A 20,616-nucleotide genomic window follows, 5' to 3' on the forward strand; every position below is an offset into this window, starting at 1 on the left:
ATTTTTAAGCTTGCACTCTGCTTGGCTCGTTCTGCAATATAATCTTCAGCATGAGGTCACCATGGAGACTGGAATTTTGAAAGTGCTTGATCTTGGCCGGGTGAGGTGGCTCATGCCTGTAATCCCAGCACTTTGGGAGGCCGAGGTGGGTGGATCACCTGAGGTTCAAGACCAGCCTGACCAACACAGAGAAACCCCATCTCTACTAAAAATACAAAATTAGCTGGGGTGGTGGCGCATGCCTGTAATCCCAGCTACTTGGGAGGCTGAGGCAGGAGAATCGCTTGAACCCAGGAGGCAGAAGTTGTGGTGAGCCGAGATCGCGCCATTGCACTCCAGCCGGGGCAACAAGAGCGAAACTCCGTCTCAAAAAAAAAAAAAGAAAAGAAAAGAAAGTGTGTGATCTTAACTTGCAAGAAAAGATGATTACCCTGTCTGGGAAGTGAGGAGCGCCTCTGCCCGGCCGCCACCTCATCTAGGAAGTGAGGAGCACCTCTGCCCGGCCGCCCCATCTGGGAGGTCTACCACGGAGGCCAGACGCAATGTGGGGGCTGGACGTGGTGGCTCACGCCTGTGGTCCCAGCACTCTGGGAGGCCGAGGCGGGTTGATCACTTGAGGCTAGGAGTTCGACACCAGCCTGGCCAACATGGCGAAACATATGAAAAATACAACAGACAAACCAACCAACCAACCCAGTGACAACAAAACAGGTCTACCCTGGAGTCATACTCTAATTTTTTCTATTTTCCTCCCTTTCTGATACTTTATCCCACTTTCTTTTTCTTCCTCTTCCTTCTCCTTCTGCTTTGTCAAATAGATGATTGAGCTATTATCATTGATCCATACAAAGTCCCTCTCTCATTTATTTTCTTTAATTCCCACCCCCCATTTCTATTCCCCGTCTTCCCATGAGCAACCTTCCTGATATGTTTGATATGCATCTTTTTGTTTGTATGTATTTTTAGAAAATGTTTGTTTTGTGTGCAAAAAAAATTAATAAAAAAAAGCAAAAAAAAAAAAAGAAAAGATGGTTACCCTTTGACGTGTGTCTGTCTGAATTTTACATAATCATGTAAATTGTTTCCAAAACAATCAGTAGGCTGGGCATGATGGCTCATGCCTATAACCCTAGCACTTTGGGAGGCTGAGGTGGGAGGCTCCCTTGAAGCCAGGAATTTGAGACCAGTCTGGGCAACATAGCAATACTAGGTCTCTACAAAATATAATAATAATTAGCTGGCATGGTGGTGTGAACCTACAGTCATAGCTACTCTGGAGGCTGAGGGGGATGGATCCCTTGAGCCCAGGTGTTTGAGGCTGCAATGAGCTAAGATCATTGCATGCAACTGGGTGACACAGGAAGAGCCTGTCCTTTAAAAACAAGCAAGCAAACAAAAACAAACAGAAATAATGAGTATATTTTAATAAAGAATTAACATCCTATAAAACAGGGTTAGCAAACTATGGCCTACGGGCCAGAACTAGTCCAACACCTGTTTTTGTCAAAAAAATCTTATTGGAATACAATGACATCTATTTTGTATTATGGTTGTTTTTGTGCTGCATGGCAGAGTTGAATAGTTGTGACAGAGACCATATGGCCCACAAAGTCCAAAATATTTACTACTGGGCCCTTAACAGAAAACCTTTGCTGATCCCCACTATAAAACAATAAAAGCAAATATAAACAACCCAATGGAAAACAAACGCAAAGGAAATGAGTGGGTAATGCATAGAACAGCACACAAGAATGTCCAATAAATACATGAAAATATGCAATTGGAATCAGGGAAACTCAAATTTAAACCACACAGATTTCATTTCCTATGCATTAGACTCGTAAACATTTAAGCCTTACAATATCAGGTATTGGTAAGATGTTGAGTAACAGGGGTTGTTTTTCCCTTCTGAGGGAAGCACAACTAACTGCAGTCACTTTTGAGAGCAATTTAGCAACAACATCTAATAATGGTAAATGCATATAATCTACAACCTAATAATTCTGTTTTTTTTTTTTTTTTTTTTTTTTTTTTTTTTTTTTTTTTAAAGACAGAGTCTTGCTCTTGTCCCAGGCTGGAGGGCAATGGCCCAATCATGCACTGCCAAGCTAGAGTGCAGTGGTGCAACTTTGACCTCCCGAGCTCAAGCCGTCCTCCCACCTCAGCCTCCTAAGTAGGTGGGACTACAAGTGTGGACCACCAAGCTTGGCCAATTTTTAAAATTTTTTGTAGAGATGGGGTCTTGCTATGTTGCTCAGGCTGGTCTCAAACTCCTGGGCTCAAATGATCCTCCCACCATGGCCTTTCAAAGTATTGGGATTACATGCATGAGCCACCATGCCCAGCAGCAATTCCACTTCCATTCACACACACATACACACATATACACGAGTATTTAAAGAAAATATACACATTTTAGAGAAACTCTTACATGTATGAACAAGCAAATATATACAAAAATATTCATAGTTGAATTATTAGAAAAAATAAAAATAATATTAACCAAGAGGATGGATAAATAAATACTGAGTATAATGATGAATTTTATGTGTCAACTTGACTGGGCAAAGGATGGCCAGATAGCTGGTAAAACATTACATCTTGGATGTGTCTGTGAGGGTATTTCTGGAAGAGATTCAGTAGACTGAGTAAGAAGATGCCCTTGTGCATTCCATTGAGGGCCTGAATAGAACAAAAAGACAATGGAAGGCCAGGTGCAGTGGGTCGCATCTGTAATCCCAGCACTTTGGGAGGCTGAGGTGGGTGGATCACTTGAGGCCAGGAGTTCAAGACCAGCCTGGCCAACACGGTGAAACCCCTTGTCTACTAAAAATACAAAAATTAGCTGGGTGTGGTGGTGCATGCCTGTAGTCCCAGCTACTTAAGAGGCTGAGGCAGGAGAATCGCTTGAACCCAGGAGGTGGAGGCTGCAGTGAGCTGAGATCACACCACTACACTCCATCCTGGGCCGCAGAGAGAGACTCCATCTCAAAAACAAAACAAAACACCATTTAAAAAAACAAACAAAAAATAGAAGAGTGAAAAGATAAATTTGCTTTCTGCTTGAGCTGGGACATCTGTCTTCTCTTCCCCTCAGACTTCACTGCTCCTGGTTCTCAGGCCTTCAGACTTGGACCAAAACATCATTGACTCCCTTGGGTCTCAGGCCTTCAAGTTTGGACTAAAACAAATCCACTAGCTTTCCTGGGCTTTCGCATGTAGATGGAAGATTGTCACTTAGTCTCCATAATTGTATAAGTCAATGCCTCACGATAAATCTCTTTCTGTATTTCTATATATATCCTATTGGTTCTGTTCTCTGGAGAACCCTAACACACTGGGCATATTCATTAAGTGGAATAGTAATGAAAATGAAGTTACAAGCCACATAGTTCATGAACATTGATTACGCTCACAGGTTGAGTGAAAAAGCAGGTTGCAGAACAGTATGCAATGATGTTGATTTATATATGAAAAACAATGCTGTTTATTGTTTAGGGATACATGCATATGAAAAGCATTAAAATATGCATGGGAATTAACTACAAAGTTTAGGAAAGTGCTTACTTCTCAGGGAGAGGAAGAAAAGGAATATGATTGGGGAGTGGTACAAAGGGAGCTTCAACTACATTTGTAACATTTCTTAAGCTGATTGCTGTTAACTCTTTTTCTAAGTCGAAATAGTTCATAAAAAGTGAAATTCTACATGTCTGAGGACTTTTATCCAATCAATCATTACAGCACTCAGAGCCCCCACTGTCTCTGAGCTGTTGTTGTAACAGGGCACCTTGAACCGTTCACCCAACAGGTAGGGCCTCTGCATATACTTGTTCAGGTTCTATGTTTACAAGAGTTCTTGGGTAAAGGGGTGATAGAACTGAAGTCCAGCTTATCCATCAGTCAACAAGTCCTATGTGCTCTGCACAAAGACACCAAGGCGAGCATCACTACGATAGGGTACTTTCTTCATGGCCCATAAGCTTCATGCCACATATGCAGAGGGGTTGCAGCCCAGTTCTATTTTTTATCAAGCCTGTGGATGCCGCAAATTTACTTATATACAACCAATGAAAACTTTAAGAGGAACTGGTCTGTAGACAGAGACCCTATTATTTTTTGCTTGCCATCAATTTACATTTGGTTTATCTCAGTTATCTTTCCAGTCCCTATGATTTAAGAGCTGATCATTTTTCTCTAGTTATCTGAGCTATTACCTTAATCATTGGTTTTTTGTTTTGTCTTTATACTCTCTTGGGACATCTTATCCAAGAGATGGAGACTAATTGACCAATTTATCTCTAATGCAAAGCATACAAAATGTACCAAATAAGAAATACAAACACTTTAATATAGCTTATCTTTTCTGTTCCCTACCCAAGTCTTTTGTTCCTGATCTTTCATCTTCTTGGCTAAGCTGCAAATTTGAATCTTCCTTTCTTACATTTGTCATCTAATAGACAATAGGAATTTATTTTTTAGTAAAATCTGCATCTCCCCTTTTTTCAAAATCTAAATCTCTCCTTTCACCTAAGTTTTCAGCCATAAGATTTTATTATTTGAAGACAAAGAATAAAGTTCTCCAAGTGTGGTTCATGAATCACCTGCGTCACTTTCACTTGCTGTGCAACAAAATGCTGGCTTCTGGGCCCCACTTAGGCCTACTAAATCATTCTGCATTTTTAATCAAGATTTGCCTATAAGCCGGGCTCCGTGGCTCATGACTGTAATCCCAGCACTTTGGGAGGCCAAGGCAGGTGGATCACTTGAGGTGAGGAGTTCGAGGCCAACCTGGCCAACATGAGAAACCCCATCTCTGCTAAAAAAAAAAAAAAAAAAAAGTAGCTAAACATGGTGGTGGGCACCTGTAATACCAGCTACTGGGGAGGCTGAGGCAGGAGAATCACTTGAACCCGGGAGGTGGAGGTTGCAGTGAGCCAAGATTGTGCCACTGGACACAGTGAGTGAGACTCTGTCTCAAAAAAAAAAAAAAAAAAAGGACATCTTAAAGAAACAATTACAGAAACTAACTTTACAATTTCTTCCTTACTTCATTTGTTTATGAAAGTTGCTAGAAAATAATGGAAATTATTTAGACGATGAAAGCCAATCTAGGGAAGGCCCTAAGAGCACCAGATTAGGAGCCAGGAGCCTAGGAGCTGTTCCGTGAAGATGTTGGGCAGAGCACACTCTCTCTCGAGCCTCAGATTTCTTATCTATAAAACCAGAGTTTTCTGGGGGTCTTTAACTTGTCTTTCAGCCCTGCAGTGAGAGGAGATAAAACTTGAAATGAAGGCATATGTGTATTTATTAACTCTCTAGCTTCTAGATAGATTTACTGTATGTGACTTATGTGCCCAACCTGACATTATCTTTTAGATAAACTCCCAAATACAAAGATGATAGAATTTTTTCATTTTAAACTTATAGGTCTGCATCAACCTGTTTCCATTGTCCTAAGTTTTATTTACATACGATGGCTAGTCAACTTTATATGATAATTATTTTAAAATCTTTTTTTTTTTTTTTTTTTTTTTGAGAAGAGTTTTGCTCTTGTTGCCCAGGCTGGACTGCAATGGTGTGATCTCCAGCTCACCGCAACCTCCACCTCCCGGGCTCAAGCAATTCGTCTGCCTCAGCCTCCCGAGTAGCTGGGATTACAGGCATCTGCCACCACACTCGGCTAATTTTCTATTTTTAGTAGAGACGGGGTTTCTCCATGTTGGTCAGGGTGGTCTAGAACTCCCAATCTCAGGTGATCCACCCGCCGCGGCCTCCCAAAGTGTTGGGATTACAGGTGTGAGCCACCGCGCCCGGCCGAATACTGCTTGTTTTAATGTATTCATTAAAAATGTCTCCATTATAGAGTAAAACAACTCAACGTCATAGCAGAGAGCAAGAAAGGAAGTACCCCTAAAGCAGTAGTTGGTACAGGTAATGATTCCGTGGGGTCTATTAGGCTACAGGGACTCAAAATCCAGAAGAGGAGAGAATGCTGATAATTACCTAACACCAACGTTGCTGCTGGCTTCTCAGCCGCAGTCACCTCCCACTCAGATGTTTTGGAAATTGTCCATTGTTCAGAAACATCACTTTCTCTGACCTTTTACAAAATTCCTGTGTTTCAGGATTTTAAAGTGAGTGAGAAAGGAGTCTGATTTGCAGTCACCAAAAACACCAAATATAGAGAGAGGACTGGGGAGAATGAATTGCTAAGACTTAGCTACCAAATGTGTATCAAGAGAGGTGTAAAGATCCCAGGTGAGGTGAGGCACTGGAGAGAGTACACTTTTAACTTAGTGTATAGCTAAAACCCAAAGATGTGTGTCACATCGAGGGAAAAACTTTTTTCCTCCTCTTCAAAATCTTTTTTCCGTTTGCAGAGCTCCAGACGTCCTCGCCCTTTGGAACAGCGGAGAGTCATTTGAAACTTAACTGAACGCTGGAGGGAAGTTCTACTTTCCAGGTCATCCAATTTAGGAGATCCAATTTCTGTGGAGGAAACAAAAAGACGGGTGGGGGAGGGAAAACTAGACCCTTTGTCCTCCTATCCTTCTACCTTCAATCCACAACCTGCCAGACAAATCCAGCCAAGTCAAGATTTTGCCTTGAACCACCACCACCACCACCACAACCACCACCACCTTGTCACTCATGCCCGAGAAACACGCCCCTCTGGTCCTACTCTTGGCCAATGGCGGCTCTCCTCTCTGCATAGTAATGAGCTCGAGACCTCCCCGGGCCAATGGCGCTCCGGGAGACGGGATAGTTTTGCATGTACCTAAGTGATTTGCATAAGCCAGCGGCCGGGGGCTTGGGAACCAGAGCGTGCAACCCTAGAAGGGAAAAGGACGGGAAGAGATTGAGCCGCGGCTGGGAGAGAGCGAGCCAGAGTCTGGGTGTTTGTGCGAGAGCCACGGCGGGGGCTGGGGCGAGTGGCCGGCATGGCTGAAGGCTGCGCTCTGCAACCTTGAAGAGCCGCTGCATTGGGAGGCCGGGGACAGGGAGACCGGTGCGATGGCAGAGGGCGGCCCCCGCTGCTGCGCCGGGCCGGCCCGGCTGGCCTGAGCCGCCGGAGGAGCGGGGCAGCCTCTGCGCGTCCATGGAGCAGCGGGAAGGGCGAAACTCCGGAGCGCCGCGTCCCTGCGCCGCTGCGGCGGACTGCTGAAGGGGCCGAGCCCGCGCGGACCGCCGAGGAAGAGACCCCCGCCCCAGCCCGCAGGCCGGCTGCCCGGGGGCGGCGGGGGGCATCGGAGGGCAGCGGAGCAAGCAGCGCCGCGGGAGAGGCCGGCGCGGGAGGCGGCCGCAGCAATGCCGGGCCCGCTGGGGCTGCTCTGCTTCCTCGCCCTGGGGCTGCTCGGCTCGGCAGGGCCCAGCGGCGCGGCGCCGCCTCTCTGCGCGGCGCCCTGCAGCTGCGACGGCGACCGTCGGGTGGACTGCTCCGGGAAGGGGCTGACGGCCGTGCCTGAGGGGCTCAGCGCCTTCACCCAAGCGCTGTGAGTGCGGGCGGCGGGGACGCGGGGGGAGGGGGCCCAGCGGGGGGCGCCGTGGGGCGGAGCCAGGGGTCAGTCCCACCCCACCCCGCCCCGCCGCCGCCCGGGCCTGGGGAGGGGGTTCGCCGGTCACCTGCGTGCGGGCTGCCTGGCACCCACTCCTGCGCCACGGGCTTTCCGCACTTTGCTAGTCCGGGTTCGAGCCAGCAGTAGCTTTCGTTCCCAGACTTTTTGGGCACAAGCACCCTCCCACCCCACCGCGCACACCCCCAACTCACAAGTGCATCTGGGGCCAAGGAGGAAGAAAGAATCTAAAACGCTTGTCCCTGGCAGCCTGTCCACGCGACTTTCCCGTCTCATGAGGGCCCTCGCTCAGCGGGCAGGAGTTCCGCCACTGGCGGGGCTGAGGGCGCCGAGAACTTGGCCTCAGTCTGCATACCGAGGCACGTCTCGTGGGGAAGCACCTGGAGCCTCCTGGGTTCCAGCATGTGGGGAGAAGAAACACCTGTACCTCAGTCACGGCGAATCTCCTTCCAATTTGGCCCCATCCAGGTAGTGCGTCCCGGCACCTACCTCGGCCCAGTTCCACTCGGGACTACCCCACTAGCTCCCAGGCTTCTGCGTGGCACGCAGGGGAGTCCGATAAAACAAGGGAGAATTACAGGGTTCTCTTGGTGGACATGCTCTTACCCAACAAGGCCTTTTAAAGAAGGAATGCCGACCTGAGAGGTGCAGGATGTTGGAAGAGAAGCAAGTTCCGGAGCATATGCTCAACCCAGGCTGCAAGGTAGCAGCAGGTTTCTAATGCACCTTCACGCAGCCAGCAGATCTTTTCTTTTGAGCTCCCTGAGATCGAGAGAAACACTCAAATGTTTCGGACTTCCAAAATCTCCCTGCTAAAACAGGGACTTGAGAGCTTTAGACGTTCCCTTGAGAAAAGAAGAGGAATCTCAACTAGGTTGTGGAGGTGGTGGCAAAGGCCACGGATAGAGAAGGAACAGTGTGACTGAGGGCAGGGCTTGTGTGTTCTTATTGCTTCTTGTGTTGCGTGGCCAGCTGAATGCTTAAATCAGGAGCAGTCGAAGAAACGTGTGAGAGAGGAAGGGATCCTGAGGGGCCCTAGGGTAGAGGGAATTTCCTTTTACCTATAGTGGAAGGGACCTCTTAGAAATAGACAGTTTTAAAGGACCCCGTGAAGAAATCTTCTTTATGCAGGCAGGAGCATTGCTGTATTTCCAGGTGGGTGGTGGCAAAGGTGTTCCGCTTGCCCTTCTTGGATGGACTTTTAGTGAGCATCGAGGCCTGTTGTCTTGGAACCTGTTTCATTCTTCCACCTTCAGCCTTCCCCTCCCCATTTGGTATTTTTCCTGTCTCAGGTTAGTTTTAGTTATGTATTTGAGGTCTTTTTTTTTTTCTTCAGTATAGTGAAGTTTAACTTGTCATTAAAAAAAAAAGTTAACTTTGCAGTGAAGAGCATTTTGGTCATAAAGTTACATTAAGTGGGAAAGTTTGAGCAGGAATTGATTGAATCAACAGAAAGAAGACCTGTTGAGAGGAAATGGGACTAATTTTTCCCCAAGTTCTCTAGAAACGTTTAGGGAATTCGTGCAGAAAGAAAGGTACCTTTACCTGAAACTCTTGCAAGGCTCTGCATAGAATAGAAAAGCACAATTTTACTATTTTGACTAGTTGTAAAGACCTCGTTTAGCAGATTCCTCACATGTTAGTGAGTAGACTTGTCCTGTAAGGAAACGGGCTGTTTTACATTAGTATCTAAAACCACAGAGAAATAATCACAATTTTATGAGAGCATACTCCTCTCTCCAAAGCATCTTCTGGTAGAACTCACTGAAGGTAGTGAAATGCTGTATCTTCAACTTTGGGCCTTAAAATAAGTTAGTGTTCATGGCTTAGGAAACAGAAAAATAATTGGTACCAGTCTAAATTAGAGTGCCTAAACTAGCATTATCTTAGCACTTTCTGAGCTTTGGTGGTGTGCAAATGTGTTTTATTTTCTTAGATTTGGGACCTATAGGTAGAGTGATCGTACATTCTGGTGACTCCTTATCTCTCCCTAGTACTCATTTCGCCCTCAAAAATATATATAACCACCCTCTCTAAAAGGATTTTCAAGGGCAGCATATTTGCATTTTACTCATGGGGAAACTAGCTCATTCAGTGATTCTCAAAAGCAATGTATGAAGCGAGGCCAGTGCTGCAGGTTTGCACACTCCAGTCGATCATATATGGGACATGTGATCATCTAGAGTCTTTTTCCAGGTACTTCCAGTCTGCTCTCCCATCGCAGCTTTACTGAGATACAGTTACACATCAGGAGACTAGTTCCGTGGTCTCTAAGCGTTTGTTCACCTATCCTTAATTGCTGGAGCATGTGAACCAAAAACCTCTGTAGTTATACGGAAAATTACAATCATGAAAGTAGAAGTTAAAAAGATGAGACTATAATTACTAATCAGAGTTCTTCATTTTCTTCTCATTGCTCAATGGCTTGTCCTGGAGTAGTGCTTTCACCTTCCCTGGGGACAGGGGCGGGGGGTGCATTCCACTCAGAGATCCTGGGACTGACAGAGCAGTGATTTTATTTTACTCAGCTTGGGATCCCCAGAGCCTGGTACACAGGAGGCACTTAAAAATGCTGGAGTGAATAAATAAGGATGCAAGGCCACACCGAGGAGCAGAACCGTGGCATGGAGTTCAGACACCATTCCCACAGGGGATTTTCAGATTCAACATTCTCAGCACTGAGCCTTTTGTCCAGATTTGAGAAGGTCCCAGAGAGAGAATACCTGCTTCTTCTCCTTGAGGCTGGTTGAAACTTGTTCAGTCTAACAGTGTCTATTTCCTGGTGAAAGCCGCTTTACCGGAGTCTGGGGACAGCGTCAGATGTGATCCTCAGTACTGTGAATGGGATTCCTGTATTCACACCATTTGCTGCACCTGTAGCGACTATTTATGTTTTTGAACAACAATGTTCAATCTTGTGTCACAATGCACTGGCCTGTCACAATTCACCCTGAGGAGTGTTCAAAGCAGTAATCTTACTAATATTAAAATTCCAAAGTTTAATCAGAAGGATTCAAGGTTATTACTGTATTTGTGGTAATAACTCAATCACCTACATTCCAAGATTGGGAGAAGAGATGAAGTCATGGGGAGGAGAATGTGTATGTGAGTCCTCTGGTTTTTGTGTTATTGCTACAGTGTTTGAGAAACATAGACCTTGAGCACAAATTTGCACGTCCTAGGTTATGTTTGGCACATAGTTTTAAGATTAGCAAGGCTATTTCTGTGACTTGAGGAAGAAAGTGGTGGACCTGAGTCCTTGATCATAGCTTTACTATGCCACTGAGTAGTTGAATGGCCTTGGGCAAGTCATTCACTTTTTTTTTTTCCGTGACAATTTCCTCATCTGAAAAGTGAAGCAATTGGATTCACTTGATCACCTCTAAGGCTTCTGCTTACTTCCAGAAGTTCTATGACTTTATATTTTTTACAAATTTTAGGGTGGCAAGGTGACAATAAGGTTATGATCCTCTCATAAAAACATCCCAGGAGTAGCAGAATATCCTTTTAGTTGAACTCACACCAACCTATTTATTACTTGGAGGAGTTCTTTGTGTTTAGAAGTGTGTGTTAGGAAATTTGCCATGGAGACTTGTTGCAGAATGCATGACTAGCTAAGGCACTTTGCTAGGGTAGAATAGCCCCGGTTGTTTCCTGTGGGTATGGCTTAACACTTGGAAAATAAAATCACTCTGTTTCAGTAATTTGGAGACTGTACAAAAAGTTACTCAACATCCTTACTTCCATCTAATTAGTCATAATCTCTCAAGCCTTCACAGTGTATGTATCCTGCACATGAGCAGGTTGTTGAGCTTTTTATATAGAATTGAGTTACCTGAAGGACTTTAAAGTGTTTTTAAAGAATCTCCTTTTGGAAAGATCATCTCAGATTCTTCCCTAAGGTATATATATATATATTTTTTTTCACTACTCCAAGCACCTTTCTTCTTTTACTAATACCATTTGAAAGTATTTTTTTATGTATTCTCTGATATCTACTGTGTATTTCCTGGCAGGTCAGGTCAGTAATCAGTGGCTACATGTTTGTATTTATTGATGGTAGAGTTTTGTTATCTTTTGATTTCTGAATTACAGAAATCAATTGTTGGCTTAGTTTGTGTTGTGTGTCTTTCTAGAGATGTGTTAGTTTTATATACAAGTGAACTTTGTTCAAAACAAGAACGATGTATGAATATCTTTAAGTATAGGTCCTTTATTTTCCAAACTAGTGAACCATGGGTTCTCTTTACATATAAGCAAGGAAAAAATATTCTGCCAGGCATAGGGAGAGCTGGGTTCCAGATCTGTCAATAATTCACAGGAGTGACCTTGAATGAGTCATATTCTTAACCCTTCAGGACCTTATTTTCCTCATCTGTAAAACAAGTCAACAACTCTTACTGCCAAAAGTGTTTTTTGTTGTTGTTCTCTATATAATTTGATTTTTTTTTTTTTTTTGAGACAGACTCTTGCTCTGTTGCCCAGGCTGGAGTGCAGTGGCATGACCTCGGCTCACTGCAACCTCTACCTCCCAGGTTCAAACAATTCTCTGTCTCAGCCTCCCGAGTAGCTGGGATTACAGGCATCCGCCACCATGCCTGGCTAATTTTTTTGTATCTTTAGTAGAGTCGGGGTTTTACCATCTTGGCCAGGCTGGTCTTGAACTCCTGACCTCGTGGTCCACCCACCTTGGCCTCCCAAAGTGCTGGGATTACAGGTATAAGCCATCGTGCCTGGCCTTAATTTGATTTTTATACATTCCTTGGGTCCTCTCTATTGTGTTAAATGAAGTATACGTGTCTAAACTGTAGAATCTCTCACCCACCAAGAGACTCCTCCAGTTGTCCAGTTCACCTGGGATATTTACATTGCATGGGGAACTCATGCCTCACAGGCAAAAGTGTACTGGATATGATCTGAGCAATTCTTAAGACTTGAGGCCAGGTGTGGTGGCTCACGCCTGTAATCCCAACACTTTGGGAGGCCAAAGTGTGTAGATCCCTTGAAGTCAGGAATTCAAGACCAGCCTGGCCAACATGGTGAAACCCCGTCTCTACTTAAAATAAAAAAAATTAGCCGGGGTTGGTGGTGCATGCCTGTAGTCCCAGCTACTTGGGAGGCCGAGGCAGGAGAATCTCTTGAACCCCAGAGGTAGAGGTTGCAGTGAACTGAGATTGTGCCACTGCACTCCAGCCTGGGCAACAGAGTGAGACTCCTCTCAAGAAAAAAAAAGAAAAAGACATGAACCAGTAATTCCCTCACTTAGGGTTCTTTAACACTTGCAGTAACCAATAATGTTTTATAATTTCCAGTCAAACTAAATGCTGTGCCGGTTATGGTATCGTAAGTGTTTAATGTCCAGGCCCTTGGCTCTTAACATTAGGATTGTAAGGTAACATTTGACAACTTAATCTCTTAGGAAAGATCAAAGTTCTGTATTAGTAGGTGGATCCAGGCAAGTTTAGGCATATTCTTGGCCTCTGTTTCTGTCAAGTCTATCTCTCAGCTTCTTATTTTAGTCATCTTTATAATAATGGAAAGTACTGGCAGCCTGCAAGTTTGGATTTTGGTTTCTGGTCTCCTTGATTGTGCCTTTTATTCTCATTCTTCTAATCAATAAATAATGGACATTTGACTAGATGATGGCTAATGCCTCTCTCTTTGCTTTGAATTTCTGTGAATCTGAGTAGAATATTAAGTAAAGTTGTAAGAATCATTTAGTAATTTATGGAAATATTTTTAAGACTGTCTGTCACCTTTTCTCTATTAAGAAAAGATAAATATCTATAAAAGTACAGTATTTGTTGGTATACTTGGGTTAAAAGTTAAAACCCTGCCAAATGTGCCTTTAACTCTGAAAAATAAAAGTAATGTAACTTAGAGTATTCTTTATAAGACAGCTTTGCTCTTTTAATTTTTTAAACTTGATCTCAAGGTTTTGGAGTGAGAAATATGTTACCTAGCTTGCTATTTAACCGTCCCGTGCGGCCTTCAAGTTGTTGGCAATGTTAAAGCTTGTTTAAGAATATGGATGACTTTTTTCTTTTTTCCCCCAACTTTGTTCGGTGAAGTGTGGTTTTTTAAAAGCTTGATTGAAGATGATAAAATGCTGTAATTGTAAATCCTGTCAGTGAAGAAAAAAAATCTAGGACATTTAGCAAATCAGTACTCTCACACAATGGCTAATTCGTCTGCCTCTCTTGACATTTCTTTTGTGCTTTTCAGCACCTGATGGTCACACGGTATGCTAGGTGTCAACTCTATTGTCTAAAATTGGGTGAGTTAAAAATTGAGTTTAGGGATCAGTCTTAGCATGAGACAGATCGCGATTTTTTAGCTCATGTACAGTTAATAACTTCTCAACTTTCCAAAGACTAACAAGTTAGTATTCAAACACCTCTTTTAAATTGCAAGATGTAATTGTGTGGCAGTATACTCTGAGTTCACTCACACATAGACAAATATTTGTTATTAAACTTTGTGTATGGCTGAGCTATTTTTAGCAAGATTTTTAAAGCATACTAAAATATTCTGTGTCGTGTCCAGGCAATTAAAACTCTGAATGATTGGGTTGGTTGGTTTTAATCTCTAAAATATATTTTTTATACCATTACGTATTTTAATTGTCAAAAAAGCTCACTAGCCTGGTCTTCCCCCAACCACAAGATTTGGCATTATGCACCTCTTATTTTAGATGCAAGTGACCGAGGTTCAGCAATGCCTTTCTAATGGTCCAGGTCCCAGAAATGAATAATTAAAATATATATACTTCTTAGCTTTCTGTCATGAAAGATCTTATGGGTAAGGCATTGAACCACCCTCCTGTGGCAACATGTTGGTTCATAAGAATATAAGCATATCCTTGTAAGGAAACGTAAACCATAGATATTTTGGGAGGCAGCTGGGCCAAGATTGGGTATACGTTTAGATCGCAGGCTGGCCTGCTGTTTGTGCTAGTGAGAAAATGTGCAGAGGAAGCATATTTAATATATTACAAGACATTTAGTGGTTCTTTATTCCTTATATTTAATTTGTAATTAAGTATTCTGAATCAAGATAAGCCTTTTTAAAAGGCTATGTAAACCCCTTTAGCTGGTCGTGTTTGCTAGATTTACACTAAGAGAATGCAGGTTTTTTTTTTTCAAAGTTTTAAAAACAAAATTGACCCTTGAAAGAGTGAAAATCTCATTGTACCCTGGCAGCAAAATACTTTTGGTATTTGAATCAGAATGTAGAACCCGATATCCAGAAAAAGTAACAAGTTAGATTCTGTCTATCCCCTTATATTTTTAAAGTTCTATTTGGGGAAATTTTTCTTCCTAAGAAGAGTGACATAAATTTGGCAGGGAGATAGCTCCTTACCTTGGAGCTGTACTAGGCATAGCTAAGGAATGTGCCTGGGATTGCTTCAGGTCACACTTCTCCACTCCCCTCAGGCTTTGAGGTTCCTTGTGTAGCTCTTAGTGTAAACAGCAGAGTCATTTAGTACAAGTGGTGACATCGAAACTCCCCTAAAGAGCTTTATTAGAGCTGTTTTCATGCGAGGGGAGATGAATTTTATAATTCGCACTCTCTTCAAGTGTCTGGTTTTGAAGTTGCTGAATGGGAGGTGTGTTTGCAAACTGGCGATCTCTTCTCTGAAACTCTAGGGAGTAAGGAGTGGGCTATGGCTAACTTCCTGGTTTCTCCCATTTCCCTAAGGGATCAGCCGTATGCCTAGAAGCCTTTGAAGAAACCATAAGGGTGATATATGAAGGGCTAGGCAGACCAGCTATTTTCAGGAGGGAGGAAACTCCTGGTTGCCACTCCATTCTAGATTGCCAGGCTTCTCCTGTGTGCAAACCATCTCAGAGAGCTGCATTTTTGCAGAATAATTCTCCAGAAAATGAGAGAACACTCTCTCTTGAGTAACTTAACAGGAACTCTTAGGCTAGCCTATCAACTCTTTCCTGTAGTAGGGGAGAGAAAGCAGATATGTTAACTGTGGACCTTCAGATTTCAGTTCGTAGAAACTGTTCATGTGCTCTTCAGCCTTCTGTTTTAGGTACTAAATTAATCCAGATTTTGCATATTTTAAATGTGATAATTGCTCTTTAGTTGCCCTTCAGGATCTCCTTCTCTCACACAAGTTGAAGTGTATGCAGAATTCTTACTTAATTTAATCAGAGTTCATAAGAAGGGAACATTAAATGAATTTAATACATTTCAAATATCTTTGTCATTTTTTTTGTTTTGTTTTGTTTTTTTGAGATGGAGTTTCATTATTGTTGCCCAGGCTAGAGTGCAGTGGCACGATCTCGGTTCACTGCAGCCTCCGCCTCCTGGGTTCAAGTGATTCTCCAGCCTCAGCCTCCCGAGTAGCTGGGATTACAGGCACCCGCTACCACACCCGGCTAATTTTTGTATTTTTAATAGAGACGGGGTTTCACCATGTTGGCCAGGCTGCCCTCGAACTCCTGAGCTCAGGTGATCTGTCCGCCTCAGCCTCCCAAAGTGCTGGGATTACAGGTGTGAGCCACCACGCCCAGCCAAGTGTCATGTTTTAAATATTATATATTATGGGTTTATTAACTGATATTTAGCAGTTTATCATAATCTTAGTTTTCATCCCTTCTCTGCTATTTCTGCTATTTATCTCATTTGATTAGTTTTTAAACATCTTAATTTTTTCTACAAGGAAAAGTTTTCTTGTTGGCCTTCCATTCTCCAAGTTCATTTTGAGTCCATGGTCATGTCATCTAGCTTTTTATGTTACTGTCAACTCCCCAGTCTTTTTATTTTTGAGACAGGATCTCACTGTGTCACCCAGGCTGAAGTGCAGTGGTGCAATCATGGCTCACTGCAGCCTCAACCTCCCAGGCTAAGGGCATCCTCCTTCCTAGTCTCCGAAGTAGCTGGGACTACAGGTAAGCGCCACCATGCTTTGTATTTTTCTTTTTTTTAGAGACAGGGTCTCACCATGTTGCCCAGGCTGGTCTTGAACTTCTGGGCTCAAGTGATCTGACTGCCTTGGCCTCCCAAAATGCTGGGATTACAGGTATGAGCCACTGCGCCAGGCCCTCAGCCTTCTTTTGTAGGCATATTTTTATGAATAGATTTTCAAAAACGGTTTTTTTCCTTTCTTTTTTTTTTTTTTTAAGAGTCTGGCAGAGGAAATGAAGACATCCAAGTTCAGGAGGACATAGTAGAGCTTGGGCAAGTCACTTAACCACTTTATACTTAGCATTCCCCATGTGCAAGAAGAGGCAGCTTGCATTATCTTCAGGGTTGCACCAAGGAAACGCTTCAGCATGACTTTTTTGAGTGACACCGAGTGAGAACGCAATTTGTTGTCATTTCTTGTGGGAGTGACTAAGCCGTTGTCTGTGTGTTATAACAGTGAATTAAAATTCTAACCCTGTTTCTTTAGTTCTTTGAATGTATATCAGGTTCAAAGCCCACAGACTTCACAGGTGAGCCACTGTGCTAATGGAAAAAGGCTACTCATCTGGTAGATTTTTCATGCAAAAATCCATGAAGACCCTGGCAGAGAAACAGTAGTACATCTCATTTTATAAAGATACCTTCTTGTAGATGGTGCTACTTCCCTCTAACAAGAAAGCCTTATGGAGGAGAGGTACAGTTTATCTGGAGGAGGGAGCTCAAGGGAAATTTTACATTTTTGCCTGGGTCTCTGTAACTTGTTGCTGCCTTCCTGGACCAGATGGCTGGTCAAGTAGAAAGATGCTGTCCTAATATGGGAACGCAGGGTTTCTCTTCAGAGGAAATGGGCGTATGATAGCCCATCCTTTAAAGACAGTGTCAATGTGATCTGTAGATACTGACTTTCTACTTCCAGACTTTGCAACACTGAGGACTTTCATTAAAAGTCCTAACTCAGTGGCTGGGGGCTGTGGCTCACGCCTGTAATCCCAGCACTTTGGGAGGCCGAGGCGGGTAGATTACCTGAGATCAGGAGTTAGAGACTAGCCAGGCCAGTGTGGTGAAACCCTGTCTCTACTAAAAATACAAAAAAGAAATTAGCCTGGCATGGCGACGGGCACCTGTAATCCCAGCTACTTGGGAGACTGAGGCAGGAGAATTGCATGAATCCGGGAGGGGGAGGTTGCAGTGAGCCAAGATGCAGCCTGGACGACAGAGTGAGACTCCACCTCAAAAAAAAAAAAAAAAAAAAAAATTCCTAACTCAGTCTTTGGGAACCTTCATGCCAATGAGAGCCCACTGTAGTTTCTTAGATCACTTTCTTTCTTTCCATGTGGACATAAGGAGCAGGAGTGTCCAATCTTTTGGCTTCCCTGGGCCACGCTGGAAGATGAATTGTCTTTGGTCACACATAAAATATACTAACGGTAACAATAGTTGATGAGCTAAAACAAAAAAAAAAATGTGCAGAAAAATCTCATAATGTTTCTAGAAAGTTTATGAATTTGTGTTGGGCTGCATTCAAAGCTGTCCTAGGCTGCATGCGGCCTGTGGGCTGTGGGTTGGACAAACTTGATGTAGAAGATGGGTAAGATTTACTTATCATGGACAATTTGGCTGCATTCTTATTCTTTACATCACTTTGGTTCTAGAAATATGCAGATTACAAAAGAACTTTTTAAGTATCTTGAAAGTATTTCTTTTACGATTTTACTGGTTATTGGATACCTATGTGTTTTTTATTTTTTTTTTAATTTATGGAGATAAGATCTCATTTTGTTGTCTAGGCTGGTTTCGAACTCCTGGCCTCAAGCGATCCTCCTGCCTCAGCCTCCGAAAGTGCTGGGATTACAGGTGTGAGCCACTGTGCTCCTGTGTTTTTTTTTACATTTGAGATTAATGCTTGGTTTTGTGGCTAAAGAAAAGCTTATTATCTTAAAAGTAAATTTAGAACTAAAATCCTTTCTTTAAAGTATTACATATTTTTAAAAAATTATATGACATTCTTAAGCATGGTTAAATCTTTCTCAGAAACTTTAAAAACTTTTCTGAGTTTTGATTCAGACCTGATTTAAACATGAATTATAAAGCCAGAATAGTAGCTAACGTATGCAGTAGCACTCACAACCTATTTAGATTGGCTGAGTGTTTCAAATACAGTTGTGCATTTTCTACCGTGGGTCTCTTTCTTTAAAAAAAAAAAAAGTTTGAGATGTTTTTCCCATTACCATCTTGACATCTGCCTGGTTACACATGAATAGCTTGACCCAGTCCCTCAGCAGGGAGACCACCGTGGCCTTGCTTTCAATAGCCATGTCACTGACAAAGAAAACATATGGAATATTTCATTCCTACCCTTCACACACAGAGTCTGGGGCTGTGAGGGCATGCAGCAGAACGCTTCATACTTCATGGTAGGTTGGCAAATCTGTGCACAAACCACAGGCTCTGCTGTTAGCAATCAAACTGTGTTTTCCAGAGCCTCATTACATTCTGTAGAAAGAAAATCCCTTGTTTTGGATAAATCAATTTCTAATATCAGTTTGAATTAACTTAGGATGGTCTGCTTCTCTGATGGGTTTTCCACCTAATCATGTATTTCACCAAAGGACATTTGTGTATGTGTGAGCACAGGGGATTTGGGTATTGCTCTCCCAGATTTGATATGTGGTGTGTGTTGGGATCACAGATGCTTGAATTCCCAGTAGGGTAGGCCTTGAAGACTGCCTGCCTTTATGTTTATCTTCTTGTCAGTCCACAGAAAGAGATCAATTGATCATTGTCCTGCTAGCCAAACACTGCTGCAATGACCTTTAAAGGTTTCCGTTGCATATAGTATTAGCCTTCTACTTGGGGGCTCGGTTTCAGCTCAGCTAGCATTGAGGGCTTTGGTCTGTGGCATCTGAAGCTATAGTATGGAGGCTCATCAGCAGGTGTGACAGGAGATGGTCAAGAACATGAAATAGAAGGGTAAGTTAATTCCTTTCTCAGCTCTTATTCTTTTTTTTGAGACGGAGTCTTGTTCTGTTGCCCAGGCTTAAGCATAGTGGTGCCATCTCGGCTCACTGCAGCCTCTGCTTCCCAGTTCAAGTAATTCTCATGCTTCAGCCTCCCGGATAGCTAGGACCACAGGCACATGTCACCACGCTTGGCCGATTTTTGTATTTTTAGTAGAGACGGGGTTTCACTATGTTGGCCCCACTGGTCTCGAACTCCTGACCTCAGGTGATCCACCTGCCTTCGCCAGGGATTACAGGAGTGAGCCATTGCACCCAGACCCTCAGCGCTTATTCTGTGTTAAAAGAATTTGCCGGCCAGGTGCTGTGGCTCATGCCTGTAATCCCGGCACTTTGGGAGGCCGAGGTGGGTGGATCATGAGGTCAGGAGTTCGAGACCAGCCTGGCCAAGATGGTGAAACCCCGTCTCTACTAAAAATACAAAAATTAGGCAGGTGCAGTGGTGGGCACCTGTAATCCCAGCTATTTGGGAGGATGAGGCAGGAGAATCACTTGAACCCAGGAGGTGGAGGTTGCAGTGAGGCGAGATCGCGCCACTGCACTCTAGCCTGGGTGATGGAGCAAGACTCTATCTCAAAAAAAAAAAAAAAAAAAAAAAAAAAAAAAAAAAAAAAGAATTTGCCCTTCACACCATCCTGGCTGAGGTGGCATTCCAGAAGGAGGAAAAAACCCCCATTGTGACATCCAAGGATAAGAAGATTTATGACGTTGGCAGAGGAAGTAATGACATCCATTTCATCAGAGTCCTTCCCAACCCTCAAGTTACTGCAGCCTGAGTTTCTAGTTTCATTGTTTTTCAGACATGTAGACTGGTTTTGACAGAAGTTGATGATTTATCTAAAAGGAAGCAAGGTCCTGTTGATTATTTTATCTCAGCTATAGCCACATATTTAAATTTATATAGACATCTCTTCTAGAAGTTGTTTCTGATGGTCCTTAGTATCATTACTGAACATAAGCTGAATAACAACGTGCTAAAAGAAATTATTGCCTTTCACATTTTCTCATAAGAGTGATTCCTTTTGTAGTTCTTGATTATAATAGATTTCCTTTAAATTTATTGGCTCATTTAAGGTTAAATTTTTAAAAGTTTCTGTTTTATA

The 20,616-nt window shown here is 43.1% G+C and overlaps 1 protein-coding gene and 1 long non-coding RNA gene across 3 annotated transcripts in view; one reads left to right on the forward strand and one right to left on the reverse strand.

The window, feature by feature from the left end:
* Positions 1-3,449: 3,449 nt before the first annotated feature.
* Positions 3,450-6,855, reverse strand: LOC134737001 (uncharacterized). The gene is made up of 2 exons (XR_010121515.1): positions 6,779-6,855; positions 3,450-6,489 (listed from the first exon to the last, which is right to left on the reverse strand). It is a non-coding gene; the product is annotated as an uncharacterized lncRNA (long non-coding RNA).
* Positions 6,807-20,616, forward strand: part of LGR4 (leucine rich repeat containing G protein-coupled receptor 4) — a 110,264-nt gene continuing 96,454 nt past the window's right edge. The window contains exon 1 of one of the 2 annotated variants that reach the window (XM_055282077.2): positions 6,807-7,493. In XM_055282077.2, the coding sequence (XP_055138052.1) occupies positions 7,309-7,493 (185 nt within the window). In that variant the 5' untranslated portion in view covers positions 6,807-7,308. The remainder of the gene's footprint in view (positions 7,494-20,616) is intronic. The other variant, XM_055282075.2, reaches the window with a different exon arrangement.

Source organism: Symphalangus syndactylus, chromosome 6 (assembly GCF_028878055.3).
Source record: "Symphalangus syndactylus isolate Jambi chromosome 6, NHGRI_mSymSyn1-v2.1_pri, whole genome shotgun sequence".
Taxonomy (NCBI): Eukaryota; Metazoa; Chordata; class Mammalia; order Primates; family Hylobatidae; genus Symphalangus; species Symphalangus syndactylus.